Raw genomic sequence first — 16,720 nt, forward strand, 5'->3', positions numbered from 1 at the left:
TTTTTTTTAATTAAATTATGTTATAACTTAAGTCAATCATGTGTAGTGAAATAAAGTCCCAAATATCTTTAGTTTTTCTTGACCATCTTGAATTTTGGATTCTTGTCAGTACACATCGTCATTTATTATTTCCACTTAGTATGGAGTGCTATTGGAGGAATCATCATCTAAATCTAGATCCTGAGTCACACCTCCTGGTCCCAAACAGTCTATGTTTGTACTTTCTAATGGTTCAGGAACTATCAGGGAGAACTGAACTCATGGCTGCTTCAACATGCATACAGCATCATTTACATAGTAAAAGAGAATACATAAATTGGACGTAAAGTTTCTAGTTTTGTTCCAAAGTTTAGTAGCTCTGTAGTAATCCAGACTAATAGGAATACACATTTTAGCAGAAAGAGCTGAATCCTTAAAGTGATATTCTTGCGTAAATTTAATCCATGGTCTAACACACCGTGACACAGAGTCAGACCCCCCCCTTGAGAGATGACTACAGTCTATGCCTCCAGCAAGAAACCGAAAAACAAAAAGCCACTCATAGCCACAAATAACGCTCAGAACAGCACCAGACTTCAGCAACAGTACAAATAGGGTCCCAGCACATAGCTCGAGGCATCAAACATCTGCTAGCTTTGCCAGATTTCTATTGAAAAGGCAACACAGCTCACCACTCTCCTGCAGCAGCTTGGTCATTGTAGGGAAACCCGATGAGTCGATTACCGAGTGCAGTAGAGTTCCGCTGGATGAAAGTGTATGATTATTACTCCATGAAAATGAAAAGCTCAGATCAAAGTTCATATGTGTCCTGTCTACCAGTTTATAACAGTTATTATCGAGAGCTGACAGGGAAAAGAATGGAACTGGGCATTTCTAACTGCATTCGGTAACTGACTCGTCAGGCTTTCCCGCAACTAGCAAGATGGCTCATTTGGCCCAAGTGGCCTGGCCTAACCCTTCCCCATGTCAGATCTGCCTCGACCAGTAATCCTACTGTTCGCACTTTAACTTTTTTGAAAGGACTGTACATTTTCCTATTATCTTTACAGGACCCATTTGATGCTGCAGGTTACTACCACCTGGCACTTGCTGCATCCATGGATCTGGGCAATAAGAGGTCTCAACTGCAGCTGTGCACCCGCCTCGCCACCATCTACCACAACTTTCTAATAGACCGGGAGCTCTCTCTCATCTTTTACCAGAAGGCAAGAGGATTTGCGGCAGAGCTGAACGTGAGGAGGATAAACATCTCACCAGATCAGCATAATAGCAGCACCTGACATTCCAAAATTAGGGAGGAATGGGAAAGACACTTTGTGCCATGACTGTTCTTTTTGTGGTTCAGAACAATCATGTTTCATTAGAAACCTCGGATTATGATTCCAGCTAAAATTCAACTGATTCCAAAGGACAAAACTATTTTTCAGACATTACTTAGAAGAGATAATCAAGGGCAGGGTTCCAAGGGTGTTTGTTCAAATTATCTATTACATTGTAAAGCTGCATTTCTTATTAATTTCACCAAAAAATCACAGGTTTCTTTACTTCAATCACTTGACCTTTAGAGAATCGTCCATAACCATTATCTTGGCATGGTTGTCCATCATTGTCAGCTTACAATGATATTATGTTCAGGCAGATCAGTTGGTTTTAAGTGATTGGGTATTGAACATCCCTCCCTCAAAGAATCAGTTGGAGTAGAGGCAATGTCAGACAGATGATGGAAACAGTCTGTGATGAGTCTGACAGTTGTTTGAGGTCTGTTAAACATAAAATTTGCAACCTGATGAGCAGATCAGTGCATCAGGCTGTTATGTCCCTTTCTATTGATAACATTTAGACTGTGATTACATAGATAGAGACCAAGGCTTGGTTGAAGGTTATGACACTGTTCAGTGTTGCAAAAGTTGAAGGCCCAATATTTATGGAAGTTTTGCCATTTTGTATTCTCAAAAACAATTCTAATTTATACAATAGGTTTATGTTACTATCAAAGGTTTTAATTATTTCAATGCAACTTCTTAGAAATGAGATCTGATTTGTGAGAGTCTCTGGAGTCTAATCCCGAGATTCCACCAGATACATGTGCAGTGCGTTACGATTCTGATCCAGTTTTGCCCCACCGTTCACCGTCCGGCAAGCCCCACCGATTGCATTTTGAGTCTGCCATGGTCCGCTGTACTGTCAACAGCCAGCGTCGCTAGACCGAGGAGTTCCCGCAATAATCACATAATCACTCGTGCCCGCAGTTATAGGTATGTGTTATGAAAAAAAAAATCCTGACCGAAGGGTTAGTGAAAGAGCTTGTGTTTGTCTCTTTGTTGATATTTGTGTGCTCGTGTCAACATGGAGTATTTTATTTTGAAAAGTAACCAGATGTCATGTTGTTATTTCAGTGCATGACTTCCTGTCTGCTCGGTGCTAAATTCAGCTGAATTGCTCCGTCATGCTCCAGCATCTGCCAAAAATAGAAGTCTTGCGTATTTGTCCTGGAGGACTTCGGACTGCTGGAGCTTGGACGGAACAGATACGGACCTGGTGTGGCAGACCTGGTGGAAGTTAACACATAGACTAGAGTGAAGCCTACCTATCGGCTCTGGTGGCGTGGCGGATACGTAACGCAGCTGACATGTATCTGGTGGAATTGCAGGGTAAGCCAGTGTTTCTATATAGAAGAATGGAACATGACAGATAGCTGTCGGATTTGGTGTCGACCAAATTCCCCAGATCCCAATCAGATTGAGCATCACTGGGATGTGCAGGAACAAGTCCAATCAAGGCAGGCCCCATCCAACTTGCAAGCCACAGGAGTCAAAGGATCTGCTGCCAACATCCTGGTGCCAGACACTACAGACACCCCCAGAGGTCTATTGTCAAATGTCTTAATAGGTCAGAGTGAAGTCTGATCAGCAGTAGGGCATTTTATGGTTTAGTCTGGAGGACCTGATTCAAAGTGTTTATGGTCATATGCACAGTAAAGAAACGTGTTCTCAATCATGCGATGAAATTGTTTCTTTGCTGTCCACAGAATGCCAAAAGTGTAATAAAGAAATATATACATCCAAAATACACAATAAAGTTAAGCACTTTTAAAGCACTTTTACAAATGTGATGAATAGAAAAAACAACAATGATGATAATAATAATAATAATAATAACAATAATAATAATAATAATAATAATAATAATAATAATAATAATAATAATAATAAAATAGTGCAAATCTGAAAACTGTACAGTTATGTATGCACAAAAAATGTAAAATATAAACAGAAGGGACAGTTGTGAGGTAGAATAAACTACTATCTTCTTTTTAGGAGTCTGTTGGCAGTGGGGAAGGGAGTTCTTTAGTTTGGTGGTCTTGGATTTTATACTTCTGTGCCTCCAGCCCACAACAGTCCATGCTGGGGATGGGTGGGGTCTTTTAAGATGGAGGCGGCACTCCTATGGACTCTGCGGTGGTAGATGCTCTGCAGAGAGGGCAGTGGAGGCCTGGTGATCTTCTTTGCAGTCTTTACCACACTCTGTAGGCGTTTGAGGTCAAAAGCAGAAGTACTGCTGTACCAGATGGGGATACAGCCAGTCAAGATGCTCTTAATTATGCAGCCATAGAAGCTGCTGAGGATCTCAGGTGCAACTTCCTCATCCTCCTCAGAAAATACAGCTGCTGTCAGGCCCTCTTTACCAGCTGCATGGTGTTGAATGACCAAGTTAGGTCATCACTGATGTGGACGCCCAGGTATTTGAAGCTCCTCTCTACTTCAAGCTCCCAGATGTACAGTGGCTGATGAGATTTCTTTAGATTTCTTCTTCGTCATGTCCACTATCATCTCCTTTGTCTTCTCCGTGTTGAAGGCGAAGTTGTTGTCCTCACACCATGACACCAGACTGGCCACCTCCCTCCTGTAGGCAACTTCGTCCCCGCCAGTGATGCATCCTATCATTGTGATGTCGTCCACAATCTTTAGGATGGTGCTGTCTTTGTGGGAAGCAACACAGTCGTAGGTGAACAGGGTGTAGAGGATGGGGCTGAGGATGCATCCCTGTGAATGAATATTTACCAAGAGGGGAGATGTCATCAGTGTTTGCTTTGTGAAAAAATTACATCGATTATTATTTTCAATTCAGTTATCAATCTACTGTAAAGACCATGTCAGGAGAGTATGGGAGATTCTCCTTAAAGGAATATCGTCAGAAAGTCATGTGAGGGGCAATTCTCTCTGCCTGAGGTGTTAAAGGAAATAGATAGGAAGACGTTTACTGTCGTTACCAACTGTCGTAAAAGTGTGTGACTCCTACTCTTTTGTTTTTTTAGGTCCCACATTATGCTCATTTCTGCCTCTTGACATGGTTCCTTGATGTCTAATTGGAATGTTAGTTGGAATGCTTTGGTCAAGGATTGAGCACTGCAGTGTTCATTAAACACCAGTTTCACAGCCCTGCTCTTGATGGCCGATTTGAGTGCCTTTCCCTTTACATGCTAATGAGCTACTGCATGTGCCGCCGAAAGACGGTATTTGCGCCGCCCACCTCTTCCTGCCTCGCTGAAGTGAAGAAGGCCTTGTGTGACCATGGCAACGGTTGAGTTTGTGGGACAAATGGCTGCCGGACAACAAACTGTGGTGGAAGAACTTAAAAATCTTCTCTGTAATCTATTGTCACTCACTTACCTTTCATAACTTCTAGGTTACACAAAGACTACAGCAGCTTCCTGAGTCACCATCAAGCATGGTGGACCATCCTGGCCTAGAACCTGTCTGCCTGAATGTATTTTCACTGCAGAATGCACTGAACATTTATCGGACAGACTATGGACCTTTACGTCTGAGGGGAATAGTGCAGTAAGCTTTTAGTCACATAAATACTATTAATTTATTGCAAAAGTGTTATGATGAAATGTACATAACTGCTTCCTCTGTCTTACATTGCTTATAGTTTATCTTGACTATCTTTTACTTGTTAACATGAAAATCACATATCAAATGAAAACATACAGAACAGTTAGTAAAGATGTTCTATTGTAAGAAACATCAGTAAACATGTGTTGTAAACATGTATAACAAATAATAATAATAATAATAATTATTATTATTATTATTATTATTATTATAATTAAAGCTGCAAGCAGCGTTGAACGGGCCCTCGCAGTCCACACACCTTGGGGCATGCTGCCATCAGGGCTTCTACATGCAACACCCTGCGATGAAGAAGCTGTTCCTTTATAATTTGGTGGCCTGCTCCCACTAATATTAAATAATGTATGCTGAAGTCAGAAAAAGCGCATGTACTGCTGCATGATTCCCCGGACAAAGACTGAGTTGATGGTCCATTTCTCGAGCTGGCTGAAGAAAATGTCCACACGAGGAAGGAAGAAGCTCAAAGTATCATCATCCAGTAGCCACACAAACCCTCAAGCTTCCCGCAGAGTGGTAGGCTAAAACTCCCCTGATGAATTCAAGACACTGGATGATGTCACATTCGTGCTCAAACACAGTGTTCACGGCACAGACGTGGAAGTTCCATCTTACTGTGCTTGCTCTGTGTGCCACCACTCTATCAATCACACCGGTTCTCTTGGGAAATCTTGAAAAAAATCCAGAGAATCCAGCCAGATCAGAGAAGAACTGATTAACTAATGGGGTGTGTTGCATGATGAAAGCTAAAAAGTGAGAGGGCTGAGAGAGTTTAAAAAGGAGACCGGTTTTGAAAAAAAATGTAATGTTATCGCCAAAATATTTATATTTTGAGTTACAGGAGACATTGCTGAAATCTGTGACGTCATGTTTTATTTCTGGAGAGTGAAAAATCATGGCGGCAGACTGAAAGACAAAACAAGTACTGTCTGCTCTCCTCCAGAAACCTAGGCTCAAAATTAACATTACGGCTTATGGGGGAGCTGCTGGAGTGCTTGACGCTCTAGGACGTCTACAGCCAAACATGTAAGTGCTACATCTGAAATAGGACCATCAGCTGAAAGCCAACAACATGTCCTACATTTCTATGTATATAGTGTCTATGTGAAGTAAAATATGTGGGATCCAAATCAAGCTGAAGAGAATTTTTTCTTCAGTTCTTCCAGCTGCTCTACACTCTAGTGATGATGTCACGCAATACACACCCATTATAAAATCACAAGACGGCCTAAAAATCCTTAATCCTTAGTTTCATGTCATTTGGACACACCATTGTGGAGATATCCAACACTTCCTGTTTGGAAGGAAGCAGGAAGTTGTTTGATAACTTGAGTATTGTTTGGCCTAACAAAATTCTTTTAATAACTTTTTGTCAGGAGGGTCCACAGATGCTGTGTGCCAAGTTTCGTGCAAATCGGTGAAATGGCCTGGAACGAGTTCAAAAAAGTAGGTTTTCGACATTTTGCGACATAGCGAAAAAAAACAGTGGGCGGAAATGGGTGTGGCCTATACCACAAGACTCAGCCCAATTCACTGAACGCGTGGATGTAAGGTTTTTGAATGTGTTTTCATTTCGTCCGAAGAAAATAAATAAATAAATAAATAAATAATCACTTCAAAAACAATAGGGTCCTTGCAGGTTCCCTGCTTGGGCCCTAATTAAAGCTGCGAGCAGTGTTGGACGGGCCCTCGCAGTCCACGCACCTCGGGGAATGCTGCCGTCAGGGCTTCCGCATGCAACGCCTTGAAGAAGCTGTTTCTTTATAATTTGGTGGCCTGCTCCCGCTGGAATTAAGTAATGTACACTGTAGTCAGAAAAAAGTGCGTGTACTGCTGCACGATTCCCCAGACAAAGACAGAGTTGATGGTCCGCTTCTGGAGCTGGCTGACGAAAATGTCCACATGAGGCATAGAGCAATGAAATAGTTTCAGGAAGAAGCTGAAAGTATCATCGTCCAGTAGCTGAAGAGAATTTTTTCTCCAGTTCTTCTAGCTGCTCTACACTCATTCACGCTTTCTAGCTCATGCAATACACACCCATTATAAAATCATAAGACGGCCTAAAAATCCTTAAAACCAAAACTGTGATTGTTTGAAAACCGTTAAAGATTTTGAAAAACTGAATACATGCCCAACAGTTCAAGGTCTTCTGACTCTTTAAAGAGTTTTGAAGAGGATTTTAAGATTTTCCCATTTACTTTCCATTCAAACCAATTAGACTGCGACCAAATCGTCACCTATTGGCCGATTTGCACCAAATTTTACACAAAGCCTCATCAGTCCATGGAACACAATTATACACATTTACGTGATAATCAGACTGTATTTTGTTTAGATGTGCAAGATTGTCTGCTTTCAACACAATATGCAGTAATTTGTTGTTTTAAATTTCGGCCATTTTATGGACTATGAACTTTTGTCAGGGGGGTCCATAGATGCTTCACGCAAAATTTAGTGCAAATTGGTCAAATTGCCTAGGAGGAGTTCGAAAAAGTAGGTTTTGCATTTGTCGTGATTTTGCGAATGGAAAGTTAATGCAAAAGTGGGCGTGGCCTACACCAAATAATTCAGCTGAATTGAGGGAATATGTAGATATAAGGTTTAACAATGTGTGACACATTATGTGTGACTTATGGGCCAAAAACGCTTTCACGTGAAAAATAGCGCCACCTGCTGGTCATTTTTGGTATGTAAGTTGCAGGGGCTAGTCTATACCACCCCTATGAATTTAATTTCCATAAGTGTTAAGGTGTGGGCACAGGGCCAAATATAAAATTAAACTGGCACCACAGCGCCAGCTAGTGGCCGATTGCTAAGTCCTTTGTTAGATATCCTCAAGATGGCAGTGGCAATGATTATACTAAGTTTCGTGTCAATCCGCTCAACCAATGTGGAGATATACACTATTAGAATTTAAAGAGCGCCACCTTGTGGTCATCGCCTAAACTTTTGGACACATCCTCAGGAACTCATGTCAAAGTACTATTCCAAGTTTCATGGCATTTGGACACACCATTGTGGAGATATCCAACACTTCCTGTTTGGCAGGAAATCTGCAGGAAGTTGTTATTTAATAACTTGAGTATTGTTTGGCCTATCAAAATTCTTTTACTAACTTTTTGTCAGGAGGGGCCACAGATGCTGTGTGCCAAGTTTCATGCAAATCGGTGAAATTGCCTGGGACGAGTTTGAAAAAGTAGGTTTTCGCCATTTTGAGATGTAGCGAAAAAAACGGTAGGCGGAAATGGGCGTGGCCTATACCACGACACTCAGCACAATTCACTGAACGCGTGGATGTAAGGCTTTTGAATGTGTGACAAAGTATATGGGAGTTATTAGCCAAAATGCGCTGTCCGTAATAACAGTGCCACCTAGTGGTGGAAATTCAGGACAACAATAGATTATAAAATTTTTTGCCAGGTGTGACTTACATTCCAAGTTTGGTGAGTTTTGGGGTATGTCCAACCAGTGAAAAATGCAATCATTTTGTCCGAAGAAAAAAAAAAACAAAGAATCACTTCAAAAACAATAGGGTCCTTGCAGGTTCCCTGCTCGGGCCCTAAAAATAAAGAATCACTTCAAAAACAATAGGGTCCTCGCAGGTTCCCTGCTCGGGCCCTAATAAAGAATCACTTCAAAAACAATAGGGTCCTCGCAGGTTCCCTGCTCGGGCCCTAACAAATAAAGAATCGCTTCAAAAACAATAGGGTCCTTGCAGGTTCCCTGCTCGGGCCCTAAAAATAAAGAATCACTTCAAAAACAATAGGGTCCTCGCAGGTTCCCTGCTCGGGCCCTAATAAAGAATCACTTCAAAAACAATAGGGTCCTTGCAGGTTCCCTGCTTGGGCCCTAAAAATGAAGAATCGCTTCAAAAACAATAGGGTCCTTGCAGGTTCCCTGCTCGGACCCTAATAAATAAATAAAGAATCACTTCAAAAACAACAGGGTCCTTGCAGGTTCCCTGCTCGGGCCCTAATTAAGTGGCAATGATTATACCAAGTTTGGTGTCAATCCGCCCAACTCATGTGGAGATATAAACTATTTGAATTTAAAGAGCGCCACCTTGTGGTCATCGCCTAATCTTTTGGGCACATCCTCAGTACGTCATGTCAAAGTATTATCGTAAGTTTCATGTCATTTGGACTCACCGTTGTGGAGATATCCAACACTTCCTGTTTGTTAGGAAATCCGCACGAAGTTGTAATTAAGTAACTTGAGTATTGTTTGGCCTATCGAACTTCTTTTAATAACTTTTTGTCAGGAGGGTCCACAGATGCTGTGTGCCAAGTTTTGTGCAAATCGGTGAAATTGCCTGGGACGAGTTCGAAAAAGTATGTTTTCGACATTTTGCAACATAGCAAAAAAAACGGTATGCGGAAATGGGCGTGGCCTATACCACAAGACTCAGCACAATTCACATTTTTTGAATGTGTGACAAAGTATATGGGAGTTATTATCCTTAATAACAGCGCCACCTAGTGGTGGAAATTCAGGACGACAATAGATTATAAAATTTTTCACCAGGTCTGACTTATATTCCAAGTTTGGTGCGTTCTGGGGTATGTCCAGGCAAAATCTCTTTTTTTGTTGCAATTACTGAAATGTAATGAAACAGTACTGAGGCCAGCCATATAGTTAAGTAACTATTGGTCAAAGTGGGCATGATTTAGTACAACAAATCCAAATTGGCACACATTCGGGCTTTTGCACTTCCAGTGTACTTCCCATTACAGCGAATACCACAGCTCAGACGTTGGCCTGTGTCGTCACTTTTACCCCGAGCCCGTCATCCTTTGGGGCAAATTTCCATGGGCTCTGCTTTGCGTGGGGTCCTGGCCCCTGTTCATAACTGTTTGCAGTTTTAGTTATTGTTGAATCAGACAACTGTAATCCTTTTATTTGTTTAAGGTTTGCGTCCTTGTTGTCAACGTCTGTGAACAGTATTTCTGTTGAAGCCAAAAACAGTCTTTTACTATTTTTGAGTGACCAACCAGGTCTCTGGTTTTCTTGTGGAGACCATACTGATTGCTAACTAGAAGCAAGCGGTTAGTGCTAGCTTGGAAGCTAAAGGTTAGCATTAGCTTGCACTGTGTGGCAAAACACTGCCTGGTTAGTTCATGTAAATTTGCAAAATAAATTCAGATAAATATTTGTACATTCTGACCTTTCCCTAGGACATGCATTAAATATTTTGCAAGATCAGAAACGTACTACTCTGAATGACTCTACTGTAGCAGTAACCTGTGGAGTGGTCAGAGAAGCTAGCAGTTGGCTGCTAGCTTCTCAAGGTAAGCTACCTTGTTCTCAGTGACAAAACACACACCTTTACCAAATGTAAAGACAATAGAGATTATCACACACAAAGTTATGTTATATTAATGAGTTTCTCAGTGATCCATATACACTCTGTACTCTCAGTTAATCGGGAAGAATTTGATAAAGACATATTGAATCAGCCGGAGACCTCCGGAGCTTCTGTGTCTTGCGATGAGAATATGTGAGGTCATTCTGTTAGCAGAGGCTGAGCAGGTCTTCCACAACTTCCCATAGAAATCTAGCTATTACAGCCACCATATTTGTAATCAGTATAAGCTGCGCATGCATATACTGTGGTACCCCACTGTATTGTATGGACTGCTGCCATGTGTACCTTATGGCATCCTCGATGTTACAATTAATAAAACTGAGTTATGGTCAAACTTCAAGCTTATCATTTTTGCACTAAGCTTCCAATATGGTGTCAGAATTATTTTTCCGGAGTCTTTGCTAGTTTGACCGGGATTTTTTTCTTCTTGAAAGTGAGGACAACAGAGCCAGCTCAGCAGGCAGAGTAAACAGTGCACATGGCGGATGGATTCTGGAGACCCAACCCACCCGCTGAGTATGACATTTTCATCACGGCGGCACAATCTGACAAGCCAGCCCACACTCGAGCATACATCCTCCTCAATCTGGCAGGATCGAAGGCTAGTGAACGTGAAAGGTCTTTCGTGTATGTGGCTGAAGTGAGGGAACCCAGCGGGGATGGACAGATCCTCATTCCGGCAGAGTCTAAAGAGGATCCTGAATGCCTGAAGGGGAAATTTTGGGAGATATGCAACCCCCAGACTAATGGAAAGACACAAGTCAGCACACAAAATCAGAAAGCTGGTGAGACAATTTAATCATTTGTCGGTGATCTGAGGATTAAAGCAAAAAGTTATAACTTTGGGGAGCTTTATGAGGAACTCATCAGAGATAGACTTATCTGTGGTATTAACAATGATCATCTGAGAAAGGTGTTACTGAGAGACAGTGATTTAGCATTAGCCAAGGCTATATCTATCTGTCAGATCCATGAGGTGATTGAAGTGCGTAACAAAACACTAGCTTCACCACAGCATTCAGCTACAAATGTGGATGCAGTCCAGCCGAGGTTCATGAAGAAACCAAAGCAAGGCATAAAAATCAAAAGCCAGTCAAAAAATAACATCCATCCATCCATCCATCTTCTTCCGCTTATCCAGTACTGGGTCGCGGGGGCAGCTGTCTGAGCAGGGACACCCAGACTTCCCTCACCCCAGACACTTCCTCCAGCTCTTCTGGGAGGATCCCAAGGCGTTCCCAGGCCAGCTGGGCGACATAGTCGCTCCAGCGTGTCCTGGGTCTTCCCCGGGGTCTCCTCCCAGCGGGACATGGTGAGGGTAGGAACGTAGATTGACCGGTAAATCGAGAGCTTCGCCTTTCGACTCAGCTCTCTCTTCACCACGACAGACCAGTATAATGACCGCATTACTGCGGCCGCCGCACCAATCCGCCTGTCAAACTCACGCTCCATCCATCCCTCACTCGTGAACAAGGCCCCAAGATACTTAAACTCCTCCACCTGAGGCAGCAGCTCTCCCCCAACCCGGAGCGGACAAGCCACCTTTTTCCGGTCAAGAACCATGGCCTCGGATTTGGAGGTGCTGATTCTCATCCCAGCCACTTCACACAGGACATAAAAATCAAAAAATAATGCACAGGATATTGTCAACTGTCACAACTGTGGAGGTGGCCATGCAGCCAAGAAAGACAAATGCCCATCTTTCGGCCAACAGTGTCATGCCTGTAAAAATGGAATCACTTCAAAAAATGTTGCAAGTCCAAAAAATGAACCTACGACAGGCAAAGACAAAGACAGTCCATTCATCAGCTAGAACATGACCACGCTGATAGTGCAGATTACACTTTTTATGTCGATGGTGTAACACTAATGACTGTTGATTCAACTGATGCACAAATAGATAAAAATGATGAAGCTTTTGTCTCTGTGCAAGTTAATGGCACTACAGCTGAAATGAAGGTAGACACAGGTGCTAAGTGTAACGTTTTGCCAGAACAGACACTTTAGCAACTGAAGCTCACAGAACAAGTAAGAGCATGCATTACATCCACAAACCTTGTTGCGTACAGTTTGAGCAAAATCAAAACTGGGTATGGTCAAGTTGCAGTGCCACTGGAAGGACAACCATACATATTACCATTCTACATCTTTAAAGAGGACGTTCTGCCATTTTTAGGGCTGCGTGCATGCAACAGATGGGACTTGTTTCATTCAGCAGAGATGTACACTAAGCCCTACTGATGATGATTTCTCTCATCAGATTCAGACAGAATACAGTGATCTCTTCACAGATGACCTGTAACTTATTCTATGACACTTGGCCCCGATGTGAGACCTGTTGTTCGTCCTGCATCGTATTCCTGTTGCTATGAAGGACAGACTTCTGAGTTGGACAGGATGCAGGAACTGGGTGTCATCACTCCTGTCTCAGAGCCAGCCGATTGGGTGTCATCTATGTTTGCCACCAACAAAAAAGACAAACAGGAAATCAGGATATGCATCAATCCCAGATATCTGAACGCTGCTTTAAAGAGGCCACATCTCCCTATGCGCACTTTGGAAGAGGTGGCCACATGCATGTCGAATACAACTGTATTTTCTGTTTTAGACGCAAAGAACTCTTTCTGGCAGATTCCACTCGATCACAAATCTTCACTGCTGACCACTTTTAGCACTTCTCCTGGTTGTTACAGATTTCTCAGAATGCCATTTGGACTTAACTCGGCAAGCGAAGTGTTCCAGAACTCCATGGAACAGATTTTTGATGGTTACCCCTGTGCCATCATAGTCCATGACATACTTTTTGGAGGTAAAAGCATGGAAGATCATGACGCCAATTCGAGAAAAGTGCTGAACCGTGCCAGAGAGGTAAACCTGAGGCTTAATCCTCTCAAATGCAGATTCCAGCTGAACCAGGTCAGCTACGTGGGCCATGTTTTCACAAGTGAAGGCCTCAAAGCAGACCCTGCCAAAACAAAAGCAATCAGTGAAATGCCAGTGCCAGCAGATGTCCCAGCTTTGCAAAGGTTTCTGGGGATGGTCAATTACCTTGAAAAGTTCATTCCAAACTTCAGTTTCCTGACAGCTCCACCATGACGACACTGAATGGACTTGGCATGAACAGCAGCAAAATGCCCACCAGACTTGTCATACTACGATGTTAGCAAGCCTTTTGCACTTACCTGTGATGCTTCTCAGTATGGACTTAGTGCAGCATGTTTGCAGGGAGACAAGCCTGTAGCCTATGTTTCACGCACACTAACCAACACTGAAGCCAGATATGCCCTAATTGAAAAAGAACTGTTGGCGGTGGTTTTTGCATGCTCAATATTCAATGATTACATCTACGCCGGTTACCATCGAAACAGACCACCAGCCTCTGGTCACCATACTGAAAAAGCCTATCCATGCAGCACCAGCGAGACTGCAATGGATGATGTTAAGACTTCAAAAGTACAACATCACTCTTGTATACAAGTGTGGAAAAGAAATGCACCTGGCTGACACTCTGTCTCGAGCTCCTAGAAGCTCCACAGTTCAACAACCCAATGAGGAGGACAGCTTTGATATGATGACAGTCAGCTACATACCCTCCTCTTGCCTTGAGGAGTTAAAGAGACACACAATGGATGACACGACTCTCCAGACAATCAGCACGATCATCAGACATGAATGGCTGAGGAAACGTAATGCCATTCGTCCCTATTTCCCTTTCAGAGATGAGCTTACTATTAAGGATGGAGTCATCATGAAAGGCCACAACCTTTGATGGAAGGACAGACCGTCAGGCTGCAAACCCCATATGACTGCAACCAAACAGGCATGGTGAAGGAGATTTGCAAGGAGCCCAGGTCATACCTCATTCACACGGAAGGAAAGCTGTAGCCTGCTCCAGCACAGCTTAATCTTGGTGACACTGACCACCTGGATAGTGGACCTGCACTCCTACAGGCTGTTCAGATTCAGCTCCTGTTGTTTCACAACGAAAGGAGTCACTTACATAAGCCGACCTCCTCCATGCGGTGATAGGAGATATCCGAGAGCAGGGCGTTCATCCCAGAGGTGAAGTTCAGTGTGTCCAGCCGTGAGATAGCAGTGTTTCGCAATGTCGTCGCTCAGAGCTGGACACACAAATTGCTCTGTTATTGGTTATAACTAATCAACATAAGTGCCTATATTCTGTCCCAGCTTTTCATTTTTAATGACAAGGTGCCAGCTGCGGTTCGTGTTAGCTTGTACGTGTGTGCTAATCACTTCACATTGGACTGCAAAGGTGGCTTTGCCTCAACCTGACCCTCGTAAAAGGATCAGTCCCAACCATACCGGATCCAGCAACTGCACCCGAGCCACTAGCTGTTACAGCCATTAGCTACATGGTAGTAACTGTAACAACACCTAGAACAAACTAATATTATTCAGACACACTAACCATTCTGAAACATTCTGCTGCAGCCGCAGAGTCTGTACTTCTGGGTCATATTCTGGGTCAAACTGGTATGGATGAACAAAAAATCTCTGCGAGCCATAGCGATACATCCACCGTAAACATTAACGCATGCTACTGCTAAGGTAAGGGGCATCCTCTCCCTGAGAGTGAGGAGAGACAAGGCTCTCCAACTAGGCGTTGACAGACAGAGCTCATTAGCATTTAAAGGTGCAGGCACAGAAACAGACTGCTGTCAGAAGAGCTCAGTAGAGCGACTTATAGACAGCTGAAATTCTGGACCACAGATAGGTTTGGGGCAATGCATATCGAATACATAGTTGTTGGACCTCTGACAGCTGTGTGAAATTGATGAAAAACAGTATAATAGGGGCCCTTAAAACATTGTTGCAGCATTCTCATAAATAACTGAAGTAGCTGAGGACAGCTCTGGCATAATCCAAGTATGGAAAACCACACATCCCAAAATGATTTGAAAGCTTGTGTACACACTTCAGACCTCAACGCTTTTATCTTAGCAGCTACAGTTTAACATTGCAGGATACAGTATTTTTTTGAAGTATATATTAAGTTCCCATGCATAGTCAAGATTGATATTGTTACCCAGAGTGGCAGCATCTCTGAACATTTGCCAGATACACATAACTGATACTTTGACCCTCTTGATCAACTGTGAGTGAGTACACAGAAAAGGCAGTGAATTATGGTCTGACAGATCAAAATGAGGACCTCAGAGGGCTTTGTAGCTCTCAGGAATATTTGTGTAGACATGGTCCAGGATATTATTTTTCTTACAAAATATTTATTTACCTTTCAAATTAGCACAAATATTTCTTCTAGGACAAGCTGTTCTTCCTGACCACCAGCATTTTCATGCAAAGGCTAAACTGAGCTAACAGGGAAACAAATAATTAAAAAAAAACTAGCAGATTAAACTTGAAGATAGACTTAAAAAAAATAAATAAATGTCCAAATGGGCATACAGAGGATTTCAGGATTTTGTGGGGAAATACAAATACAGGTCAAGGAATGTGTGCTTGCATGTACTGGATTGAAAAATCTGGCCCATTACATTTTGTTTTAACCCAGTGCTGTTTTTGTTTAGAAAGACAAGCATCACATAATATTAGTATTTCAAATGTGTATTAATTTAAAGTTCAAACCACTAAGTATATTTTTATGTGGCTGTCAAATTATTTTGACAGCTTGTGTAGTTGCTGGAGAATTACAAGAATTATGAGGGGTATTGGCAGAATTGCTGTTTGCCACACATTCTTTTAGCGATTACTGAGTGGTAAGTGAGGATTTATCCTACATTTCATTAGAGCACAATGGGGTGGCTAATTGAGACCATACTTCAGAAAGGCTTTACTTTTAACACTTAATAGTTATGGCTGTTTTGGTTGTCAGCATGTTACCATTTCATGTGTACACAGACATAGAAGCAGGTACAAAAATAGTTTGGGTTCAGGCTTTCAGTCTTGAGGAGTGTGTGATTAATGAGTCATAATGTGTCAAATGTCTAGTAGAGACAGAGGAAAACATAGAATGCATGGATAAATATTAGCGGGTGCTTACTGCATCCCTCCATTACTTTCAGTAACAGTGTGTTGGCTGGCTGAACAAGGAGCCCTGTGTTTCCTCAGGTGACGGACTATTTCAAATAAACACACCCACGGCTGAGTGAGATACATATGTCTCTGCCGTCACCCCTCTTGTCTGTCCAAATAATTCTGGATTGTTTTGATCCATGCATATGTACAGTCCACAGTCAGCTTCTCCTTCGTAACCATTACCCTGTCAGAGGAGAGCAAGAATTAAAAACAGCCTCACATCTGTAGTGTGTGTGTGTGTGTGTGTGGGTGGGTGGGTGTGTATATGTGTGCATGCGGGCGTGTGTGTATAGGGAGGAATGGTTCTCTCATCCCTCTTTCCATGTGAGAAGCAGCTTAAAGACCCCGAGAGAAACAACATTTTTGCAGAGTTAGGTCATTTTGG

The 16,720-nt window shown here is 42.5% G+C and overlaps 1 protein-coding gene across 5 annotated transcripts in view; it reads left to right on the forward strand.

The window, feature by feature from the left end:
- Positions 1 to 16,720, forward strand: part of LOC119027258 (SH3 domain and tetratricopeptide repeat-containing protein 1) — a 58,557-nt gene that overhangs the window by 37,102 nt on the left and 4,735 nt on the right. For 3 of the 5 annotated variants that reach the window (XM_037112268.1, XM_037112267.1, XM_037112270.1), the window contains one exon: positions 1,050 to 1,232. In XM_037112268.1, the coding sequence (XP_036968163.1) occupies positions 1,050 to 1,232 (183 nt within the window). Of the gene's footprint in view, positions 1 to 1,049; positions 1,233 to 4,315; positions 6,054 to 16,720 lie in introns of those variants that run through there. The other 2 variants (XM_037112269.1, XM_037112272.1) reach the window with 2 other exon arrangements.

The sequence above is a fragment of the Acanthopagrus latus genome, chromosome 10 (assembly GCF_904848185.1).
Source record: "Acanthopagrus latus isolate v.2019 chromosome 10, fAcaLat1.1, whole genome shotgun sequence".
Taxonomy (NCBI): Eukaryota; Metazoa; Chordata; class Actinopteri; order Spariformes; family Sparidae; genus Acanthopagrus; species Acanthopagrus latus.